We start from the raw sequence: 17,785 nt of genomic DNA on the forward strand, positions 1-17,785 counted from the left end.
ACGTGTTTTCATAAGCTGCAGTGCGTTTGCCCTTGTCTGGCACCGTATATAAGTGTGTGACGAAGACAAAAAAGCAGATGGAGACCGATTCATAATCACATTGATGCGCCTCCCCCAAAGCAAAAACATTTTTTACTTTCCAAGTTTTCTGATATTACTTTGAAAATACAAAAGAAAAAGCAATTTGCAATAGCAGCAATTAGTTTTTTGTTATGTTTTAGCTTTATGTGTCATCAGACTGCAGACTGACCCTCTGAGATGCCTTCCAAGTTGTCACTACAGAGGGAGAAGCGCAGGGTTTTGTCTGGTTTACCATGCAGCTTAGTATCATCAGCATGGCCGTCCCCCTGGGCCCCATCAGCCATCTGCAGGTTCAAAACCTAGAGAGCAGTGGAGAGAGGAAGAACAGACATCAAATATCACTTATGTTTGGTTGCAAACTTGCTTTGCCATGAGTCCTTCTTGTCAGAGGCATTACCTCATTCAAAGATGGCAGCAGACCATCCACCTGGATCAGGGAGTTTTTACATGAGATACAATGTTTCTTATCAACATTGCAAGCACACACAAAGCACTATATAACTGCACTACCACACTACTACAATGCGTGACACCGACTCTAAGAAGTCTTACTACCCTTCAATGACAGGAAAAAATATGACACTGAATGTATCACATTATCATCTCTCCTGCAAATGAGTACATTAATTCAAATCACATTACCTCATTCTCTGACATCATCCCAGGGACAGTCTGGGGACCAGTTCCGAGTGAAATCACCAGCACCTCCTCTGGCATCAGCTCCTGTAGGGATTCTTGGGAGCTGGCCTCTGCCTCCCCCTCCTGGGCTATGTTGGTACGGCTGCGGCTACGAGCAGCTGCTGGTTGGCAGTTTGGAGGGAATTAGTAGGGAACCACTGTTATTTTCTGATTCTAACATTCAGAGGACACTAAATAACAACATATGGTAAATGGATTTAGGCAAACACATTCAGGTATTCATGTTTCACCAAACAACATTTGTGAAAATGAACAGCTCTAGCCCAAAGCTTGAAACTAGAACCAAGACTCTCATCTGGTATATCACACCAATGCATTGCCTCTAACAACTATTCATAAGAAATGAGAATTACTTTAGCGGCTAATAATGTTTCTACTTCTAAATGAGCGATAAGTCACAATGGTTTTATCAGTTTCACAAAGAAAATGTGAAAATTACCCGTTGAACGTTTTCCAATTCTTTCGTTATGTAGCTATACACTGGTGTGACATTAAAGACGAGTTTCTCTCTCGTTAGACAGTAGTTAGTTAACAATAATAAAGGCTGAGCTTTCTTTTAGCATGAACGTTTTTGAAATCTGAAAATGGTATTCCCACTGCGCACAGTTCACTGGTCAAGCTGAAAACACACACACACACAAAAGCACATAGACAGCTTTGCTCACAAAGTCTCTAGAGAATACTAGAACAAAATTATTTTAGCAACATTAAAAGTAGAACTTATAAAACAATCTACATGAAAATATGAACATGAAATAAGATTTAAGTTGACTCTAGATATTATTTGGTGTGATCTGTGCTGAAACTCACTTCTCCAATCATCTCAAGAGAGTTACATAAATACAATCAAGTGGATTGTAATGTGGTCACATACCACATTACATTCTGGGTTGTGTTTCCATCTCAATACAAGTATTTTTATGAATGATGCTTGCATCAAAGCATGAATAGGGAATTAATTTGAAGAACATGAAAAGGATGCTGGTTATATTACACATTATTCAATAAGGAAGAATTATCTCAGTTGAGAATTTTTTTAAGAAATCTGAAACCCTATATGTACTCCAATTAATTCACAAACATAAAGAGCCAATATAATCACTAAAAATCCCTGATGTTGTCCCTATAATTAGTTTTGCTCTTACTCTCTCAGAGATGAGTAGATGACATATGTGCTATTAAGAACACAACCACGCCATCACAGAGCCACCATCATTGTGGAAAGTAATTGCACTAGTGTCTCCTTTATTACGACCACAACTCAGGCACAGACCAGAAGGAGGAAAGGTGGAAGATAGATTTTTCCCCACTCTACCTGATAATGAAAAGCCATAATCCGCTGAATGAGGAAGCAAAAAGGGGAAAACTTAGAAAACAAAATGAGTGGAAAAACATCTTAGCTCTAATAATGAGCCAAAGCACCGTGCAAGGCAAAGCAAGCATGGTGAGAGCACATGGACAACAGCACTGCTAGGTAACAGTGGCGAGGCAGGGAGGTTACTGAGCAGCTAAGAGCATGTTATCTAACACGCAGCTGGGGGAAACAACAGATACATGGGTTAAGTTTTCTCTAGCTGTAACACGACTGACAGGCTACCCACCAAAAGGGGTTACTAATGGAATGTGAGACAGAGTGGTGGTTGTGGGGTCCCAGGATGTTATAGCGGCTAAGTGTTGTCCTGGTCATTCATTGGCAGCACAGGAAGAAAGGAGAAGGACAAGGTAGGGAGTTGGAGAAAGAATACAGAGTACATCTCAGAATTGAAAAGTATCAAGTCAAGATTGTGTGTATAAACATCGTATTTCAGAGAAGCAAGCACAAGTGGTTAATTTCTAATTAAGGGGGTGTTGCTACAGCATCATTTGTCTTGAGAATGCTAATGAAGGTAGTCTATGCATCTTTTCCATCCATTCCAATTAAAATGAGTTCATTTATATTTGGTAATTTAATTGGTTGTCATTTCTGTAATTGAGCCTCAATCCAGGCCATGCTAATTATCTTCATAACAAGCTGAGAAGAAGCTCATTAGCTTCCTATAAAACACGGGCCTTTCACTAGCCTTCACCACTCAACTCTTACTTCTTTATTTTGCTTCTCATTAGACAAACTATTTCACTTCTATCTTCCAGTTCTTGTTTCAAATTGTGATATTCCTATAAAGCAAAATATGCCTTAGATTCTCACATCAGGAAATTACAAGAGGTCGCATCATATCGAGCACATCAATACATGTATTCTAAAAACCCAGAGTGGCAGGAAGACAAAGGCTTAGAGGCCGTGGAGGTAGGTACCTATGGGTAGCCTGTTCTTCTTGTTGGCAGGAGTGGTAGCTGGGGAGAGCTGCGGGGTGTTGGAGGGAGTGAGCTCCAGACTGTTGCTCTTTACAGTTCGAGACCGGGGCACGTTGGCAAGCAGGGTCTCCAGAGCCATGTGCTCCTCCTCCCGAAGGTGGTCCCCTGCCATCACACTCCGCACAAAGTCCACCTATGCAGGAAGTGGAAGACATTATTCTTATGAACATCACAATGAATCACTCATTGGAAGTCGACAGTTATTCTCAGGAAGGGTGTGAGATGACAAGTTTGCACTTGCCAAAGTCATGTTCTACGTAAATCTAAACTGTCGCTGGTACAAAACATGGGATTACACATCGCTTTATTAGAGTTCACTGACAAAAGGTATTTTGCAATGAATGGAGGGAAAGAATCAACACAAAAGCCACACACACAGCTTTCATACACAAATAAATCAAAAGGCACTTGAGATGCCTGACATAAAGGTCAGGTCACTAAGGTCATGAAGTAAGAATGCATAAGTCTTATCTCTTGCCATATTTCTGTTGTGTCTGCAACTATATGTAAGTTGCCTGGACAAGTTACTTAACTGTGTTTATCACACGTCTATTAAATATTTCACATACTGCTGGCATTCCAGTAAAAGTGACACTTGTGTAATTCCCTTTATTAAATGTGACCTTCACAGTCATGATTTAACTGCGAGTAATTTACTTGTAAACATTGCAAAATGATAGGTCAATAATGAGGGCACATAGAAAAGCTGCATTGGTTAATGGTCACAAGAAAACCATTAACAATACTGACTGGAGGACAGTAACAAGATATTTGCTCAACAATACTACAAACTATGCCTGAAAATAACGACAAAACAAAAATTATAATACTGAGCATTTCCACAAATTTTTACTGCACAGATTTTCAAGGAAATATGCAAATGTTGCAGGAAGGTGCTACAAATGTATTGTTCTCATCTACCCTGTAAAAGGGTGGCAGCACATAACAACTCAGACTTTCACATGGTATACTAATGTTACTTTTGGATATCAATTGCAAAAGAGCCTACCAGCACGAGCAGCTGATTATGTGAAATATAGACCGCAGTCCTACTGAGGCCTTCGAGGAGGTTCATTGAGGACATGGGTGGGGTCTCGACTGCTCTTCCTCCAATCACCACATCCAGAAAGGCAGCTACACAACTCTGCAGACGAAGAAAGGTAAATTAGTACAAGGAGAAATATGTTGCTGAAATTAATAATTAATAATAACACACCTTATCAAATTTGGACAAACTGCTTTTCCTCCTTGGGTCTGCATCATCATCAGCCATGGCTAACTGCTGCAAAAGCTGCCCCACCTGTATAACAAAAAAATATGCAATATCAGTCTATACTGTAGAATGATTGCCACATGTATGATGTGTAAATAGAATACATGCTGTGCCATTGACCTGCATTAGATTGAAGCGGGCCACTTCATTGATGGGGGCGTCTGAGATGATACCATACTGCTCTGGGTTAACTATAGCTGGGCAGATGAAGCAGGTCAGCAGTAGGTCCGTACACATGGTGCGCACCTCGCCCACCTCAAGACGCTCCACACATGACAAAGTCTTGTACATCTGCGACACAATCCAGCGCAGACTGTGGGGAAAGCAGTAGGTGTTCTGCTTCAGGTAACCAATAAACTTGTTGACCAGAGCTACCAGCTTGGCTTCATTGGCCTCCACAGCTGCCTGCACCCTTTGTTTGTAGCCCTCAGAGCCCTTCTCTCCGAAGCGTTCCTGCTGGGCCGGAGTTAGGCGCTCCGTCACCTTCGCTGGGTCAGTCTCCAGGTGGTCTTCATCTTCCACCAGCAGCTGCATAATGGGTTCATGGAGGGTGGCGGTGAGGAAGAGCTTGGCTGAGTACAGGCCCTCGGAGAAGAGCTTGAAAAGGATGCTGAAGGCACAGGTTCCCCGTCGCAGTAGGCGGCGAGGGTTGTCACTCTCCTTCAGCTCAAACTCTATCAGGTATCGCAACACCTGGGAGTTGGCAAGAAAAAAAGTTGCAGCAGATAAAAAACATCTCATCTTACTGAGAGGCTATTAAATTGTTTTGTAAATGTGTAACACTAGAGACAGGTAGGGCCCCTGACCTGTAGCAGGTAGCTCTCATCCTCCTGCATGATACAGTTGCCATAAAGTGAGGTGAAGACTGCATGGATGACCCCCTGGGTGTGCTCCTGGCTCAGCCTCTCTCCTGCGACCAGGCAGGACGCCACCAGTCTGGGGTTCTCCCTCATCCTGGCCAAGAACTCGCCATAGATTGTCTCCTGGAAGCCCAGAGTCTTGTAGCCGTCGACGAACTGAGTGTCTTCCAACATTTTGGCATGTTGGCAGCATTCAGCCGGAGACGCCTCCGCACTGTAGAACAGAGTTGTTTCATTAGTTTATATTATATATATATCTTGCACCAACAACTAACATTATATACTGTAATTCCTTCTCACTATGACAACCAGATCTCACCCCACCTGCAAACACAGTGGGTCTAAAAGAATATATCCTAGCCATTTCTAAGTGGTAGATGACGCATTGTCCAACCTAATTCTGACTGACATATATCCACACACATATAGCCCAGAATTTACATTCAGAAAATGCTCACCACATCCTCAAATATACAAAATGTTTTTGCAAATATTTGCATTTACCAGTATTTAAATTATTTCCCAACAACATACTGCATATTGCTCTCTGTCATTTATTCAAAACTGCTTCCTTTCTGTTGACGTAAGTACCACAAGATACAATAGTAAATCACAGGCATGCATAACAGGAAATGTTAACTTTAGGTACAGATTAGATTAGATTTGTGAGTTTCAGAGGTGCTGGTAGTATATTTTAACCTTAGAGATCCAGGCTGGCTGTTAGCCCCCTGCCTCCAATTATGGAGTTTATGCAAAGCTAGGCTAACTGCCTCCTGCTCTGTGCTAAATGCAAAGACATCAAAGCAAATAAGCATGTTTCCCAAAAGGTTGAACTATTCCTGATGTTAGGTCTGACCTGGTGAGAATGAGACGATCGAGGTTGATCCTCTGCTGCTTGGCGATCCATGCAGCCCGGTACAGCCTCTCAGCTGTCTTCAGCACATCACTGTTGAGCCTCTGGATCAGCTGCTTCTCGGATGCCACGTACAGCCGCTCCTGCTTCAGGTGGTGGGCCAGAGTGTGGATGTCTGGCTTCACCATCTTCACCAGCTCACACAAGCAGAGAGGGAAATGCCTGGAGCACAAAAGGGACAACAGGAAACAGGAAAATGAGATGAATATGTGGAACGCCAACTAAACAAAAGCTCAAATAACCTTTTATTAAATGTTAGACCAAAGTCCCATTAGCAAGAAAAAAGTTTCTTAAGTCAGCTGTGTTAAAGGGGAACGTCATCAATTTTACATCTAAACATCAATTTACTGTAGTAGGACTGTTCAGTGAACAGTTGTGTAATGTCCACTGTAGCTCTAAAGATGCTTCGTCAAGTCTGAGAAAATAACCCTTAATGATGTCATTAAGGTTATCTCAGCTTGTGCTTCAGACTAAATTTATAACAAAAAGCCTGTGTTTTGAGTAGAAACGATTGGTCAATTAATTATGATTATTCAATCATCAGAAATGTAATCACAACACTTTCCTCTGTTATATTTTATTGTAGATTGAATATATTTGAGTTTTGGATTTTTGGTCAGACAAAACAAGACACCTGAAGAAATCTTTGAGAAACTGTGATGAACATTTTTCACAGTTCTAACTGGGGCATTGAGTTTAAAAGATATTTACCAAGCAGGGAGGGTCTAAAGGAGCCAAAGGTCAGGGTATCACAGCCTCTGCTGCTTCAAGCTTGACTATTCTTTTATTAATCTGTCTCCTGTAAGTCCCCCTCAACTTCATATAGGCCTACCCCTTTAAGCTTCTATACAGTAAACTGCAAGGATTTTTTCACAGGCACATCAATCAAACAGGAAAAACTGTATTTTTTCTTTCAGTTTTTCAGTACGTCATTGTTGTAACTTTCTGGCATGGGACTTGTAACGATGCTTTGGGACTGTCTAGCATGTGTACTTGTCTGTTACCAAACAAACACTCCAATAAACCCAAGAAAGTTAGCATTCTGAACTTGTAGTTACCTAATAGTAACTTACCACATCCTTAATGTCGTTTTTTGGAAATACTATCAGTATTCATTATTTGAATTATGCTGTATTTAAAAGTAAATGTATTTAGAGGAGAAGCAGGAAATGGTTCCCTTTTCTGATGCTTGCGTCATGCAAGGGAAGTCATTTGCATTCCATGTGCTTCACACACTGGCCCAACGACAACAGCAGAAGCACGCTTTCACAAGCTTCGGGAGAGGCTACATAGAAGAATATGCAAATCACTCTCCCTATTCCAGATATGCACAGCCAAGACATACAAACCAAACTGAGTGCATGAAATTTGAATGATTTCTTGGTGAATCCTTTGCACAAAAGCCTCTTTGTGGCGGGTTGCAAACATAGCAAACACAGATTTAACTGTGGAGTTATGGCTCTGGGAGGAGAATGAGACTAGACTGGAGAAAACTGCCTCAGAGTGGGAATGACTGCAAGGAAGTGTCAGTGCTCACAAGCTAACAGACAACCACAACGTTAGAGTTGATATGCCTGACAAATCAAAATTGGTTATGCAGATTTAAACACATAATGATAGGCTCTACATTGAATTCCCTTGGCAAAACAGAGATAAACAGTGATTACTGATCTCCAACTACAGTAATAGATTGTCATCATTTTTGTAAATGTTTAGTTAAATACCACTTTAATACAAAGAAACTTTCAGTATGTTGTTTTATGGTTTGGGGAGAAAAATGCACATTTATAGTGTAATTCTTCATAAGGCACAGCTGCTCCTCATCACAATGTCCACATAGTGCTGCAATCAATCAACAAAAAAATAACAAACAATCTCACGAGCAATTAATCATTCAGTCATTTATCAGTAAAAATATCAAACATTTGCTGATAACCGTTTTTAAAATATGTTGGTTTCATCATTTCACATTGTTATAAATGGAATTATTTCGGTTTACTTCTGATGGCACTTGTGACTTTTATTATTTTTGACATTTTAAATAAATGAATGAATAAATTGGTCGGCCGATTAATCGGGCTGATATCTGACATTTTGAGATAATCGGTATTGGCCAATGCCTGCACTCACGAGGCAGATAAACAAAAAATTGCCTTGTCAGTGTGCATTTGCTAATGGGCTAGAGATAGCCTCGATTCAACAAGTGGGCTTACGTTAACAGGGAGTCCAAAAACTAGCGTTAATGTTTCAACTTGCCAATGACGTTTTGGGGAACAAACGTTATGGGCTTCTAGCTAACATAATGCTTCTGCACTTGTGTGCGTGTCTCCCTCCCCCTGCGTGTGTGTCTGTCTTTCTGTGCTTCAATACACCAAGCTAACTTGGAACAGTGTTTAATGAGAGATAGTAGTGGATTCGCGGGACATAATCTCCGCTCTATCACATTGTTGTCACCTCTAGTCACTTGGTAGATGATATGAGCAGGCTGTGCAATGTGAGTGAACAAACTTATTATTTTTGTCTGTCAAGAAACATGAACAAACATGAACAAAAACATGCTTCGGGACAGTTTTGGGAAGGTGGTGAAAGAGTTAGTTTTGAGCCCTGTACTATAACTCTCTGCACCCTGCCGGTATAATGCAGTTGAATGATGTTGCTTCTGACATCAGGGTTCAACATTAAGGTAAATCTACTTGCCCAAAGTCATTTTTTACTTGCCCCTATACAAATTGTTTTATTTATTAGCGGTTATCAACTAACAATAAAAACTAAGTTAATTGTCATGTTTAATCTTTATAAATAAAGTAAATGAATCAGAACAAGGACACAGTATGTCATAGATGCAAAGCAACAAACATTCTTGCATATCGAAAATGGTATGACAATCCCCCCTCCTTCTCCCCAGAGATGGACTCCTTAACAGTCCTTCCTCCTGTCCTCTGTCCTCCTCCCATTGCTGCTGATGTGATTCACTGCAAGTAAGTTTCCGCTGGTAGAGGGAGGAGGGGCTGGTTTGTCTCAGCCAGCAGTAAGTTTACAAGAATTTGCCTAATTTTAAGATTTGTGGCAAACTAAGATGAACAGCCTACATACTGACAGCTTTGTTTTAGCTTGTTTGTAACTATTCGCTATTAGCCGAGCTAGCACGCTGTGCTTGTGTGAAACATGAGAGACTGCAGACAGGGCAGTTTAAATTAAAATATCGCTTTCTACATGTTCACGTTTATGCTTGTTGAACAGGTGTATTGATAAAGTAATGCTTTTTACTTGCCGAGGTTTTATTGCATTCACTTACAGTAACTAGTGTAGCTGTTGTCAACTCGAGTAATCTCCACCGTGGCCTGTCTGATCTGGCATTTTACTTGCCCCAGGCAATCAAGTAATCCTTATTGTTGAGCCCTGGACATACTGTACCCCGCTCTCCCTTAAATACCAGTCGCATTCTGAAATCTACAGCATAACCCAATGTATGTTTCTATTTCATTAATTAATAAAAATTTCATCTAAAACAACATGTTACTGGATAAAAGTATATTAGATTGTAATGTGCATAGAATTATACATGACTTTCTTTGTTTACTGACCTTGTATTTTTTCTATTTTAATAATTACATCAGCATTATATATCGGACATTGGCTGCCCTGCTCTCTAAGTATCGGACAACGGCCATTGAAAAACCCACATCGGTCGACCACTACTAAACAATTATTGACAGAAAATCAATTGCTCATAAAAATAACTGCAACACCTTAGTTTAAGTCCCCCTATTTAGCATTTTTAAGCAGTATATAAACATTTAATAAACACTACACTATAATGTTGTTGTAAACAGATACAAGTGCTTATTAATGTTTTTGTCAACAACTCTACCAACAGTCCAAAACCCAAAAACGATCCCGTTTACCACCATAGAAGGATAAGAAAACCAGCAAATATTCACATTTGAGAGGCTGGAAACAGTGAAATTTTGGCAGAATTTGGGCCGCACTAAAACCAACCACTTGGTGGGGGCTTTAAGTTGTTGTCAACTCATCTACATTTAGGACCTAGATTAATAGATCTGGATATATAAAAAGCTAATAAGAGGTACACTTTTCTTTGGTTTCTTTTGTTTTTTCATTTTATGTCTGAATGAATTGACCAACCGACGAGAACACTCATGGCACACTTACATGTATACACTCACGTTCTTGAAAAAGCACATTCCTCACATACTTGCAAGGAAGTGAAAAAGCAACTCGGCTATTAAGTGGCTAGCAGAGAGGTTAACTGCCATTTGTCATGGCCTCCTGTGCCCATCAGCGCCAATACAATCCGCTGCATAAAGCTACCTGGTGAGTCAGTTATGGAGAGCACTGAGGAACTCTAAAGCAGAAGAGAAACCAAACAACAGACAGTGCGAGGAAAGGCATAATCTGCAACCTTCTGAGCTGTGTGAGAATGATCGTTGTTGTGGCAGGACAGCTACTGAATACTGTTAACATGACTGATAATGGGACCAATCATTCAAATGTAACATCTGTGTAAGCACCATAATTATAACAACAAGGTAGCATAAGAGACAAGAGGCAGGACAAAGACAAACAGACAGCGGCTGATATCCCCAAAACTCTGCAACTCACACCAAAATAATGTAGATGGATAAATAGCACTATAGGTAAAAGGAAAAATATGTATTTTTGATTTTGGGGTGAACTGTCCCTTTAAGATATCTAATGAAAAAGTTGCTAAATTTGAAATTATTTTTGAAATGCAAAGCACAAAATGCCACAAGAAATGTATGTCACGCCAACAGAGTAAAGGTGTTTGGAACACAGCACACTCTTCCCACAACATGATCTAACACACACACACACACACACACACACACACACAGACAGACAGACAGACAGACAGACCAATGGAACAAAGTGCTTTTTATAGATATTCAAAGGATTTCACTTTCTACAAAAGGTATTCATGGTTCTGAGCCAACGTCCTCTTCACATTTCCCTTTCAGATAATTTCTTACAGTGCTCAGCAAGCAAATACCGTACACTAAGTACATGAGGTTTATGAGTGACCTTTCCCAGCATTCGGGATTCGGGGTAGGTACTGAACCTCAACAGTTTTCAAGTACCATACCACTGATTATTGAAAACTGTCAAGAAATGAAAGCTGACATTGAGTATTTGGTCAGATTGTTAGGGTTGGTTAGTTGAGGAAGGTGAGGGAGGGGTAAGTGACCTCCTGCACAATCGCCCACTTCTCTAATCTTAAGGCCACCACTGCCCCCAAATGAATGTTTCATAATGTCCACCAGCTCTGACATAAGAAGCTGTAATGATGGCAAAAGGAGAAAAAAAACTCATTACACACATAAGTCGTGTCCCGAGCCAGTCTTCCTAAATCCATGTTTCTACACCAAATACAGTATGAATGGCCCATAAGACCAGTTCATGTGGCTCATCCATATTCAGTTGAGAAAACAGTTTAAGTTGGTTATTGTTATCAGCTTGGATATGCAGTTAATCACAGGGTGTTATATGGAAGTTTTATGGATAAACAGTATTTATCATTAACATAGAGCACTGTCTAACAGTTGTTCATCACATGCTGAAGTTAAATGTTCTGACTTGTACTGTAAACTACCCAGTTTACCACAGGTACTGTCACTTTAACTGCTGTCTTGAGGGCAACTTCCTACAATTAGAAGTTTTCGACAAGGTCAGGGTACACCTTTTCAACTGGAGAAGAGGTGCATGTTCAGATTTCAGGCCCTCTGACGGACCCAGGAAGGTGGGTCGAACCACGTCTTGTTGCCCAAGATATTCAATCTACGCTATTTTTAGTGAAATGGCTTCACGGAAATAATGAAAACACTGGATTTGCAGTGTGCAATCAGAAGACACAAACATTTTACCCAAAATAAAATCCTACAGATGTGCAGAAGCTGTCATGACAAAGCAAAGAAAACAGCACAAACACACACACACACCAGCTCTGCAGTTCAGTATCCTCTCAACTTACACCAAATTGCAGTCATCTCCTTCGGTGACTGCAGATTCTCAAAAATGAATACAGTTTAGTACTATATCGGGACACGAACTAATGAAGCAGTGACTGTAACACATAAACCAAGCATCAGGTAAACACCACTAGAGGAAAGGAGACAGATGGTTGTATTGAATATTAATGTTGTCATCTGTATCAACTGAAATGACAACACTGTTGTCGGTTAAATGCAAAACTTTCAGCATTGTGCATCCTGACAAGAAAGATGAATCTACTTCTAAGTAATGTATGAGCCTCGGTATTATTATAAATCCAGTTACAAAGAAAAAAGCATGTGATCCCTTGGTCACACTTGAACTTAAAAGTCATTCCACTCTCAAACCATAAAATAGACTGACCCCATTTCCAGGCAATCTGTCGTCATTACTACAGGGGAAAGAAAGTCCTGCTGACTGATCCTCAATTGGATTATGAATAAGTATGATTATAAGAATTAATCATACAACAAAGTGAGTTACTGAAACAGACTTCTGAAGCTATAATGTAAAGGCATGATTTGCTGTGTAATGTGGCAGTTGGCACCAGTACACTATGACACCAGTTACTGTCAAAGTGGGAGGTTATGACTGTTTATTTGAGTTATATTTAATTATTATTTATCAGTTAAACTTTAAGTCACAAGTTCACTGAGCCTTCGGGTCTTTTATTAGCTTATTTTGTCTGGCAAACAGTAAAAACTCTTAAGTACTCAATTTGATGATATAAATCAGAGAAAAACAGAAAAACATCACTACAAGCAAATGTTTAGCGTTATAACTTTATAAAAAAAGACTTTAATGATTAACCTCATTGACTTATTTTTGTCTACGACTAATTACTACAGTAATATTGAGCAAAATGGGGAGGTAATTACGGTACTTCCATGCTAGAGTTAATGGTAATATCCAATGTTTAAACATTTATGGTGTTAAATGACAGTATGCTATTATATCCCACGGCCTTACAAGCCTTAACGTTACAAATACTATATCCGAATGGCTACGTTATTAGGCTACAACTTTAGACATTCCCTTCACAGGCTCCATGGGTGGGTGGGGGCACATTTGACACAAAAGCCGAAACATTTGAATGTGCTGCTAACGTTAAGTTACAAGTTAGCGTCCTTGATTTGCTGGTGTAACGTTACTAGCCAACCGAGATTTAGCCAGACAGCCAACATATCGAGATGGGTTAGATTAAGTTCATATCTGTTACCACTAACGTTAGCTAGGTTAACATGGCTTAGAATCATATCAAATACAACACGTAACAACGTTGGGTCCACTTGACGCTATTAAGGAAACTGACATAACCCAAGACACCCAGGTGTTACATTGGTAACAGACAAGACGGACTTGTGTTTACTCTGATTTGGAGAAGGAGCACAGACAGCAAACTGCTATAACGTTACTGGCTAACTTAGCAGTAGCCTGCTAACGTTAACCAAGTTAAACTCGGCTGCCGTTTGCTAGTCAAGCAGGGTACGCTAACGATAAGCTAGTTAGCTACATTAGCTTAGCTTTAGACTGCAAACTCCTGAGTAACCAAATGTGATCAACAACAGATATTAACATACATTCAGCAACTTACCAAATGTAATTAGCGTATACTGGTTTTCTCACAGTTTCTCCAAACACAGCTGATCATGAGATATCTCGAATCAGAGGAATTGTTTGTTGGTGGTTAGCCGTCTTACACTGGCTTCTGCAGGAGCGAACAGTGCTGTCATTTGCTGTCATCACGCGGAGACCTGCGCAACCCGCATGCGCAAAGGCGTGTTAAAGGAAGCTTTCACACTAATGTAGAAAACAGGCATGCACATCATGTTATTTCTGTAATATAAGAGTTTGGTGCAGTTTCTAACAAATCCTACAGCTGTTTCAAATGGAAAACTACACACTATAACCCAATCCTGTGTGATTTTCTGAGACGCTCTGAATGCCCTATCTTACTGGATACTATCTAAAAATAAAGTTCTAGAGACAGCTAGCCAGTCACAAATTCATTGCCACTTTCAATAATGTCTTTGTTGATATCCTCAAAAGTTTTTTTTTTCTGCCAACTGTTGTCTATGGGTGTAAAGTAGATTTAGTGTACACACTAATTGAAATAGCAAATTGTAATTTTTGTCATCATGGTTATGTAGCCTAACAGTGTTGTTTAATTCATATTCTTTCCAAAATATCAGTCTATACTTTGTGAGATTTTTTTGCTCTAAATACTTTTTTACTTCATTTTCTTTTCTTCTTTGGAAAAAAAAATTGATGCACCAGTTGTATCTCTGCCCCAGCCTGAATGTACTGGCAACCATCCTGGCCAAAACTGTGCCCCATTGTATGCTCTCTCTCAAAATAAAACTGTATAAGACACATGATATTGAGAAATGATATATGTGATGCTGCCAACCACTCAGAGCTGACAAACAATGAAATAAATGCTTCTGAGTCTAAGCAGAGCAGGGAGCGCATCCCATAGTGAAACACTGAAAAGAACAACAGCTCATCCCTTTCTCTGGATTTCACATCTGACTGAAATCTAATTTGTTATAATGCCTTATGATTTGTGATGTTTGTTTTGTGTGTATGCCTGTGTGTTTGTGTGTATGTGTATGTGTCTGTGTGTGTGTGTGTGTGTGTGTGTGTGTGTGTGTGTGTGTGTGTGTGTCCATACAGGCCATTTATAATAATTGTACTCCTTTACTGTATTTTAGGTTTTTATTTTTGTGTATTGAAATTGTACAGTGCTAGGCTATCGTAATGTGTTCCGTCAAATGTTCTATATAAATAAAGTTGACTTAACTTGATTTTATGATATGACCGCATACTGTAACTCTGTTACTGCTAGATTTAGCTGCTGCAGAGTGCCAAGATAAGATCATTACAGGAAAATATTTAAGCTGTTTAAAGGAAAGGTTAAAGTCTAACTTCAAACGTCAGTTTCCCATATGAACATTGAAATTGGCTTTGCTTACTGTAATCATAACTCCTGTTCATACCAGCCATTAAGAGATCCCTTCCTAATGCCCTAATCCAAGTGATGGGGGACAAGATCCACAGTCCTTGCTCAATGCAAAAACATATTCTAAAGTTTATCTAATGCTAAAATGAGGCTTCAGCAGGATGAGTAGCCAAGTCAAGTGGGTATCTTCCAAATTACAATCTTTTTAGTTCAAAATCCCCTCTTTGTGTTACTATCTTTCCACCGCAGCTCAGAAATGAAACTTTGGCTGGGGAAACACAAAGGGGGAATTTTAAAGTAAAAAGTCTGTAACTTTGGAATATGTCCCTTTGAATTAACAAACTCAGTCTGCTGAAACCTTATATTAGCTTCAGATTAACATTAATATAGCCTTTATGTTCATGTGGGCACCCAACCGTTGTTTTACTTTTCAGACTTGAAAAATTGTAAACCTATCCTTTAATGTTTCAGCAAACGCATAAATATTATTAATGTATTTGAATGCAACTGCCTGACAAAAATCATATTTATAAATTCACAGCTATATAATATTAATTTATAAATGTACAGGTAATGAAACGATTGATACCTACGCGAACACTGCGCAGGCTTGTCCATAGTTGAATTTCTATCTATCTATCTATCTAGATCTACACTGGTTAAAAAGGCCACTAAAGCAGGTCATTTACGGGAACTTCATCCCCTGACAGTACTGTAATATTACAGTGTAGTACAATAACACAAGCAAAACAAAAAGCCATCACATTTTTCATTTTGATATTTTGAAGGGAAAGTTTTTCTATAAAGATAGCAGAATGCAGATATAAGGGATATTAATATGGTAGAACTGAACAGTCACATACTGAGTCAATCAATAGTGTGGTTACACTGCACATGCACTGGCTTAATGAATAATAAACATAAAGGAAGTATAAACTAACATGTATATACAGTATATTCATTAAAAAAAAACTTTGTCCTTCACCCTCAGTGGGTGGGCTCATCCTTCGAGCTTGGGTCCTCTACCAGAGGCCTAGGAGCTTGAGGGTTCTGCGCAGTATCTTTGCTGTTCCTAGTACTGCACTCTTCTGGACCGAGATGTCTGGTGTTCTTCCAGGGATCTGCTCAGGTCACTGCCCCGAGTGCTCATATATATATATATATATATATATATATATATATATATATATATATATATATATACAGTGAGGAAAATAAGTATTTGAACACCCTGCTATTTTGCAAGTTCTCCCACTGTGAGAGACATAATCTAAAAAAAATCCAGAAATCACAATGTATGATTTTTTAACTATTTATTTGTATGATACAGCTGCAAATAAGTATTTGAACACCTGTCTATCAGCCAGAATTCTGACCCTCAACGACCTGTTAGTCTGCCTTTAAAATGTCCACTCCATTTATTATCCTAAATTAGATGCACCTGTTTGAGGTCATTAGCTGCATAAAGACATCTGTCCACCCCATACAATCCAACTACTAACATGGCCAAGACCAAAGAGCTATCCAAAGACACTAGAGACAAAATTGTACACCTCCACAAGGCTGGATAGATATATAGATAGATATCTATCTATCTATCTATCTATCTATCTATCTATCTATCTATCTATCTATCTATCTATATATATATATATATATATATATATATATATATATATATCACACCAGACAAGACCCAAGGTGTAGGCTGTGCAAAAATAACACCAACCAAGCACATAACCAAGTGCCTGGCATAGTGTACAGGAACATCTGCACAGAGTATGGACTGGAAACCCCGAGGTCAAAGTGGGAAACACCTCCAAAGGTGGTAGAAAACAACCGAGCCAAGATCCTGTGGGACTTCCAGATTCAAACTGACAGAATGGTAATGGCGAACCAACCTGACATCGTGGTGGTGGACAAACAGCAGAGGAAAGCCGTTGTGGTTGATGTGCCATACCAAGTGATGGCAACATCAGGAAAAAGGAACATGAGAAATTAGAGAAATACCAAGGGCTCAGAGAAGAACTGGAGAAGGCTTGGAAGGTGAAGGCAACAGTGGTGCCCGTGGTCATCGGAGCACTTGGGGCAGTGACCCCCAAACTGGAGGAGTGGCTACAGCAGATCCCTGGAAGAACACCAGACATCTCGATCCAAAAGAGTGCAGTACTAGGAACAGCAAAGATACTGCGCATGTATATATATATATATATATATATATATATATATATATATATATACATGCATACACATCTTTGTGTGTGTGTGTGTTCCAATCCAATCAATTGTGGACATGATCTGGATACAGTGTTGCTCATAATGGGTAAAAACACAAAGTAATGCATGACGGTGTAGTCCCTCATTCGTCCAGGAGTGTTCTATCGTAGAAAAGGTTTCAGTCGTAGTCATCTGGACACTGTTTTCAGAATCAAGACGTTTCGGCTCCCATCCGGAAGTCATTCTCAATTGTGAAAAAATTGGACGGGAACTGGAAATTTAAGCTACTCTGAGTTACATAAGCCCTGCCCTCAGGAGGGAATCTGCCTGAGTATCTGTTAATAGCTAGTTTCACCTGAAACTGACCTAATAGTTCCAAGATGGCCCAGTAATCAGTA

General features: G+C 39.6%; 1 protein-coding gene across 12 annotated transcripts in view; it reads right to left on the reverse strand.

Moving 5' to 3' along the window:
• Positions 1-13,971, reverse strand: part of gapvd1 (GTPase activating protein and VPS9 domains 1) — a 31,618-nt gene extending 17,647 nt beyond the window's left edge. For 3 of the 12 annotated variants that reach the window (XM_044196276.1, XM_044196273.1, XM_044196271.1), the window contains exons 1-11: positions 13,803-13,971; positions 6,122-6,340; positions 5,212-5,479; positions 4,526-5,098; positions 4,349-4,432; positions 4,142-4,276; positions 3,073-3,265; positions 2,382-2,459; positions 2,096-2,119; positions 724-881; positions 251-380 (exon numbers count right to left, since the gene is read on the reverse strand). In XM_044196276.1, the coding sequence (XP_044052211.1) occupies positions 251-380; positions 724-881; positions 2,096-2,119; positions 2,382-2,459; positions 3,073-3,265; positions 4,142-4,276; positions 4,349-4,432; positions 4,526-5,098; positions 5,212-5,479; positions 6,122-6,306 (1,828 nt within the window). In that variant the 5' untranslated portion in view covers positions 6,307-6,340; positions 13,803-13,971. The remainder of the gene's footprint in view (positions 1-250; positions 381-723; positions 882-2,095; positions 2,120-2,381; positions 2,460-3,072; positions 3,266-4,141; positions 4,277-4,348; positions 4,433-4,525; positions 5,099-5,211; positions 5,480-6,121; positions 6,341-13,802) is intronic. The other 9 variants (XM_044196277.1, XM_044196275.1, XM_044196282.1 and 6 more) reach the window with 7 other exon arrangements.
• Positions 13,972-17,785: the final 3,814 nt, after the last annotated feature.

This window comes from Siniperca chuatsi, linkage group LG5 (genome assembly GCF_020085105.1).
Source record: "Siniperca chuatsi isolate FFG_IHB_CAS linkage group LG5, ASM2008510v1, whole genome shotgun sequence".
Taxonomy (NCBI): domain Eukaryota; kingdom Metazoa; phylum Chordata; class Actinopteri; order Centrarchiformes; family Sinipercidae; genus Siniperca; species Siniperca chuatsi.